Source organism: Montipora foliosa, chromosome 1 (genome assembly GCF_036669935.1).
Source record: "Montipora foliosa isolate CH-2021 chromosome 1, ASM3666993v2, whole genome shotgun sequence".
Classification (NCBI taxonomy): Eukaryota; Metazoa; Cnidaria; class Anthozoa; order Scleractinia; family Acroporidae; genus Montipora; species Montipora foliosa.
In genome coordinates, this window is record NC_090869.1 from 12,475,237 (window position 1) to 12,481,520 (window position 6,284).

At 40.1% G+C, this 6,284-nt stretch overlaps 1 protein-coding gene across 1 annotated transcript in view; it reads left to right on the plus strand.

Moving 5' to 3' along the window:
* The first annotated feature begins 328 nt into the window (after positions 1 to 328).
* The window catches only part of LOC137974986 (ALK tyrosine kinase receptor-like), a 7,001-nt gene continuing 1,045 nt past the window's right edge, over positions 329 to 6,284 (plus strand). The window contains exons 1-3 of the mRNA XM_068822021.1: positions 329 to 809; positions 2,263 to 2,383; positions 5,906 to 6,284. The exon at positions 5,906 to 6,284 is cut by the window's right edge and continues 1,045 nt beyond it. Of these exons, the coding sequence (XP_068678122.1) occupies positions 462 to 809; positions 2,263 to 2,383; positions 5,906 to 6,284 (848 nt within the window). The 5' untranslated portion in view covers positions 329 to 461. The remainder of the gene's footprint in view (positions 810 to 2,262; positions 2,384 to 5,905) is intronic.

Consider the following 6,284-nt stretch of genomic DNA (forward strand, 5'->3'; position numbering starts at 1 on the left):
TCTTAAAGGCCTTCTTTCAGCTTATAAATTCGGCAGAACTGATTAAAAAATATCTAAGAATTGTTTTGTTGCGAACTGACCAACACACATGTTTTAGCTCAGTCCCATCTTTGTACTTTAAAGTGCGCACATATACCGCACAAAGTTCAGAATATATACCTTAAAAAACAAATAGAAACAACTGAAAGTCCTGCCATTTGACAGGAACGAAAAAGAAACAATTACGGAAATTTACAACTTGCCGGATATGTCGCGCAAGAGTGACATATTCTATTCATTTTTATAAATTAAATTGAAATCATTCCAATTACAAAGAACACTTCTATGTACCTATTTTTTAAATTTAAAAAAACCTCAGTGAATTAAGAATTTCTATATTTCTTTTCCTCTACGATATTCGGAAAGCAAAATGTATAACTTAACAATCGTTTCACAATTCTCCGCTTTCTCTTGGTGCTAAGATGGCTCTAACCGGAATCTTCATTGCAATTTTTCTCATCTTTGGACACTTCCAGCAAGTGCCCTGTTTGAATCGAGAAAAAAATACCAGATTCTTCAAAGGAACAGTGCTAACTCAACGTCAACGTGCACTACACAGGGATGTTTTGAAGAAAATTCGCACTTTAGGGCCAATTCAATGTGGGCACGCATGCTTGAGTGAGAACAACTGTGTTTCCCAAACGTACTGTCAAGATCAGGACACAGGAAAAGGCGTTTGCTTTCTTCATACCAGTGTAATTCAAGAGGAACAGCTGAATATTCTTGTGCGAAATGACAAGTGCACATATCAACAGTACGTCAATTTTCACGTGAGTAATTTTTGTTATTCATGCACCAGTGAGTCACATTGTGCAGGCAAGAAACTGATCTGAAATCAAAGTAAGGATGACAGCTGATGCAAAGCGCCTTAAGTTCACTTATAAAACAATATTACCCACAAAATAGAGAAGCGATCTTCACACTTATCTGGATAATTTGAATCAAGCAACTGTCTTTTATGAACACCTAAAAGTATATACGTTTATTTCATTCAATACCGAATCCTGTTTCAATTTGGGACGTTTCGATTAATTAGTATTAGGGACCTCACGCAAAGATGACGACGACGCCAACGAGAACGTTGTCTAAAAATATTATTTCCCGTTATTGTAATAATTTCGTGATAACTCCAAGTCGTTCGGAAAGGGGTGTTTTTATCAACATTGCGAGAATAATATTGCAATGAACAGTGTGGTTGTTTGGGAAGAAAATTTAAAATATTTCGTCAGGTTCTCACGTCCTCTACACAACCTTGAAATTTACTCAATTCACGTCGTTGTCAGGACGAGGACGACAAAGAAGTGTACCAAAAATGTAAAATGCACTTGCAGGGCGTACAGAACCTTTATTTTTGTTCATTAAGCCCATTGTTTTGTGGCGCTTTCGTAGCCGCCGCCGTCGTCCTATCGTAAGGTTCCTATTAACACCTAACGAAACATAGTCTTCGAGCTCCAAGATGCACGTAGAACGAACATTATTACCCTTGTAATGAGGTATTCAAATTTTCTTTTCAATTGAACGTACTTTGTACACGTTTTTAGCCAGTGCCCACCGTGTTGCGTGTCGCGGGTCCGGTATAAATTGTCGCAGGTCCGGTGTAGTATTCAAGATTTTGGAAAGCAAAAATCCTGAATTCAGAAATACAGAAAATATCCTAAACATCCATAAAAGCTAACCTTGGGCCTAATTAGGCCTAAGCAAAAGTTCTTAGGCCTAAGGTTAACTTTTATGAATATGAATACGAATATGAATATGTACCCGCAACACGCGTCAATTGGACTATCTCGAAACGTTCCCCAGGAAAGAAAAAGACTGTTTCCGACTAGACTCGGGAGTCAGCCGAGCTGTCGGCGTGATCTTGACAAAAATCTTCCTTTTGTTATGAATTTCCGAAAATTGAAACGAAAGATTTCCCGAAGATGCATATCATAGACATCTTTTAAAGTTCATATCCTTGTCATTCGTAATATGGCGCCAAAAATTACTCCGGCATTTCTTTCAGCTAATGAAGTAGGAATCAGCGGCCTTGAGAGGCTCCCTTTGAGACTGTGCTTTCAGCCTGCAGAGCAAGACGACCGTTCAGAATCTATGCTTATAACACAGAGGACAATTAAACCCGAACTTTGAATGTTTCAAGCAATGTCTGCAAACATGAAAAACATATTCATGAGGATGGATTTTTTGGTCAATCTGTCAATATTTGTCTTTCCGGTTTTCGCACAGGAGGCCACGTGCACTCAGAAATGCAATGATAGAGGCAGGTGTCAATTTGATTATGCCAACAGACGTTACTCTTGCAACTGCGAGGTTCCATACGATGGAGAGTACTGCGAAAACACTCAAGGTATGGTGAATGCCTGACGATACAGCGAAAGAGAAAAAGATAAACTTTATGATAGTAGTTGTACTTTATAACTGGCATTTTCTTTACTGGTCGATTTAGAATAAGTTTAGAATATGACATTCCCGGGGGGGGGGGGGGGGTACTCGATATATCCCTGGGTGGGGAGGTGCGGGGAGGTGCGGCGCGGCCCCTCATACCCTGACCCTGTTTAAGACAAATATCGCTGATTTTCCTACCCATTTTAAGACAGAATTCCGATTTTTGATACCATGTTTAAGACATTTAACCCAGTTTAAGACAAAAAATGATAAATTCGATACCCTGTTCAAGACAAAAATCCCGAAAAACATACCCTGGCTGGCCGCACGTCCCCATTAAGCCCTTATAAGGGAGTACCCCCCCAGGATGACATTCCCCTTTAAGTTTCAAAATGAGTTGAACCCTGCTGAGAGGTTAGGAATTAATGATGTGAGCTGAGGGGGGAGGGGGGGGGGGGGGTAAGGCCATGTTACCCCTTTTCCTCGGTCCGTTTACCGTTCAACTCGTTTCCTTTTTGTGGGTTCGTCGGGCAGAGAAAAAAAAAATGGAAACAAAACAAAAACAATCGAAAGATAGAGGTGATCCTCGCTCATATCTGGACAATTTGAGCAATTATCTGCATAATTATAGACACCTGAAAAGTTCAGGCGGCTCCAACGGGATTCGATCCCATGACCTTTGCGATGCCGGTGCAATGCTCTACCAACTGAGCTTGTAAATCAGTTTTTTATAGATATTTTAATTTTTACATATGGATGTAATTAAAATACTATTGTCATTACTGAAGATTTTTAACCGAGTCAAAATAAAGAACTGCTGCTACTACTACTACTACTACTACTACTACTACTACTACTACTACTACTACTACTACTACTACTACTACTACTACTACTACTACTACTACTACTACTGTTACTACTACTACTACTGTTACTACTATTACTACTACTACTACTACTACTACTACTACTACTACTACTACTACTACTACTACTACTACTACTACTACTACTACTACTACTACGAAGCCACACGGTTGGGAGCAGGTCAATTTGTTGGCCGCCTGAAGTTTTCAGGTGTCTATAAGACGCAATTTGTTAAATTATGGAGATAAGTGCGAGGATTACTTTTACAATTTATCAGTCTACAACCCACATTTCAAATAAAAAACACTTCCTTCAAAACAAAAAAAAAAACAGTTTCAAGCTGCAGAAAGAGTCGAGTAGCTGGGGGAAGAAACGAGTAAAGTGTGTTAATATTTTTCCTCCCACGTTGACAAAAAGCCTCTCATTTGGAAGCCGGAATATCACGTTTACTCTGGGGTTGTAGGCTTAAACTGAAAACTGTTAGGGCAAAAATTTAGATTAAAAGCTCAAATTTTCCCAAGTCACCACCTTCTTCATATGTTTTTTTTTTTTGAAAACTCAAAGATATATGTAACACTCTTCCATTCGTATTTAGGCCGTATTCAAACTATACAACTCCTAACTTTGTTGCCTCCTGCTATTTTCCGAAAATCTATCCCGTGATACTTTTCCGGATAGCCACAGGCAGCCCACAATATAGGTCGGTCCGACGACGGTAGACGGAGTAAAAAAGGGGACGGCCTAAAAGCTTCAAAGACTCTCTAACGGACATCATTTGGCCATCCTCTTTTTAAACGAAAGCTACTCAAACTAAGCAAGCGCTCGAACCACTGGGCTGCACTGACTCTTTAATCACCACAAAGTTGCGGTACCATAGATGCCATTCAGAGTTTGGAGTGAGAGCTTGGCACATTAACACCGCCGGCCCTGCCACTGCGATGATGACAGCTTTTACCTAACATCTATTTACACTTTGATACTGAAAAGGAAAGGACCCTCATTATTATCAATGAGATCGCCTTTTCCCCTTTTTTTTGGCAAGTTGAAGAGAAATTAAAATGACTCAAGTGATAGCTTTAATTGGCTCACCCCTTATGAAGACACTAGATAGGAGTGTCGACACGTCGGGCCATTTTAAGCCACATCCAGCAGATTAGCATCACACTGTCTGATCGTAACGGTGTGAACCTAAGAAAATCTACTTTAGTCTCCCCTCCTTTGAACGAAATTTAAAATAAACTTCAATTTCGTTCACTTATATATGAAATGAATCATATGTTGAATGGCGGATATGAAATCAAGTGAAGCTATGATCCTCGAAGTTATAAAAGCGAACTTCATTTCATATATCGATATATCATTTCGTTTATTGAATCATTCATCACGGAAACACTTGAATCCACAAATGACCAGTTTGCAACGTAAATGGCTTAATAGCTCAGTTGGTTAGAACGTCGCTCCGGTATCGCGAGGTCACGCGTTCAAACCCTGTTAAAGTCCTGAATTTTTCAAGCTTCTCTGCGCAATTGTTAAAATTGCGTTCATAATGCGCCGATCAAATCGAAACTTCAACATTCCCTCCTGCTGGCAAATCCCGGGCATTTGACTATCTTCTGTGCCCGGGGAGTGAAGAATTTGACCTTTGCCTGCGTCTGGGTAGGGTGGGGAAAATTGAACCGGAAGTGTCAGGTTTCAAATGCTTTTTTTTCGGGCTCCGAAGTCGCTAACAGCTATAAGACACGTGTTTGGAGAAGATGGAGGAGTTAAAAGGAAGAGATATAGCATTTGTGAGTGATTGGCTTACAAAAAAGGACTTTATTAATGAAGACAGGAACCGACAACGATTGTTCTTTAGTAGGGCATGACAGACAAATCCGACGATAGGGTAGGGCATTTGAACACCATTTTGGCCCGAGGGGGCGGAAATTTGAATGATCCAATCTTCAAAAGTTCAAATCCCAAGGGGGGGGGAGGGGGGGGGAGGGGGGTGGATGTTGATGTTTCGAGTCAGGATCGGCGAATAACTGCGAGGATCATAGCTTCACTTGATTTCATATCCGCAGTTCAATATATGATTCATTTCATATATCATTTCGTTCATTGATTCATTCATCACGGGAACACATGAATCCACAAATGACCAGTAGCCTCGCTACGACAAGCAAATTTCAAAAGAATATTTGTTTCAAAATGAGGGCAGTAGGCCTAATTAACATAAATACAAAACAAAGTAAAGGAGGTCGCCATTTATGAAAGTGGTCTATAGCTTCACTTGATTTCATACCGCAGTTCAATATTTGATTCATTTCATATATCATTTCGTTCAACCTTACATTACCTGCAACAGACGTAAACGTGACTTACAAAAAAGACTTGTAGACATGACAAATTTATAATCTTACATTACTTGTAATAGATACAACTTACACGAAGATAAAAAAGTATAACATAATAGATTTACAACCATACATTACTTAAAATAAACATACCGGTAACTTACAAATAAGACTTTTTTGTAAGTTGTTTGATAAGATAACAAAATGGTACGGTAGGGAAAAGACTTAAAGCGAATTTCTCCTTTAAATTTGTTCTTGTTGTATCACTTTTCTTTCAGCTGTTTCTTTCTTCTTTAAACCTCTTGGTGCGAAAGGAAATACAGGACCGACTTCAACGTCTCTCTACACAAAAACCGCCCTAGAGGGTACTGTGACTCTGGACAAGGGTATTCAGATCTGGACAGTTCCATTTACAGCTCCGTACGTTCTGACTGTAGCGGGGGCGTCCGGTGGAGGGTCACAATTTGGCAGTGGGGGTAGGGGTGCTATTATCAGCGGAGTTATCCCACTGATTAAGGGAACTAAATTACACATACTGATTGGACAAAAAGGAACGAGGGGTATAAACAGCGCCGGAGGGGGCGGGGGCACGTTTGTAAGTGACTCCAATAATGTACTTTTGGCAGCAGCTGGGGGTGGGGGTGGGGGAGGCAGAGG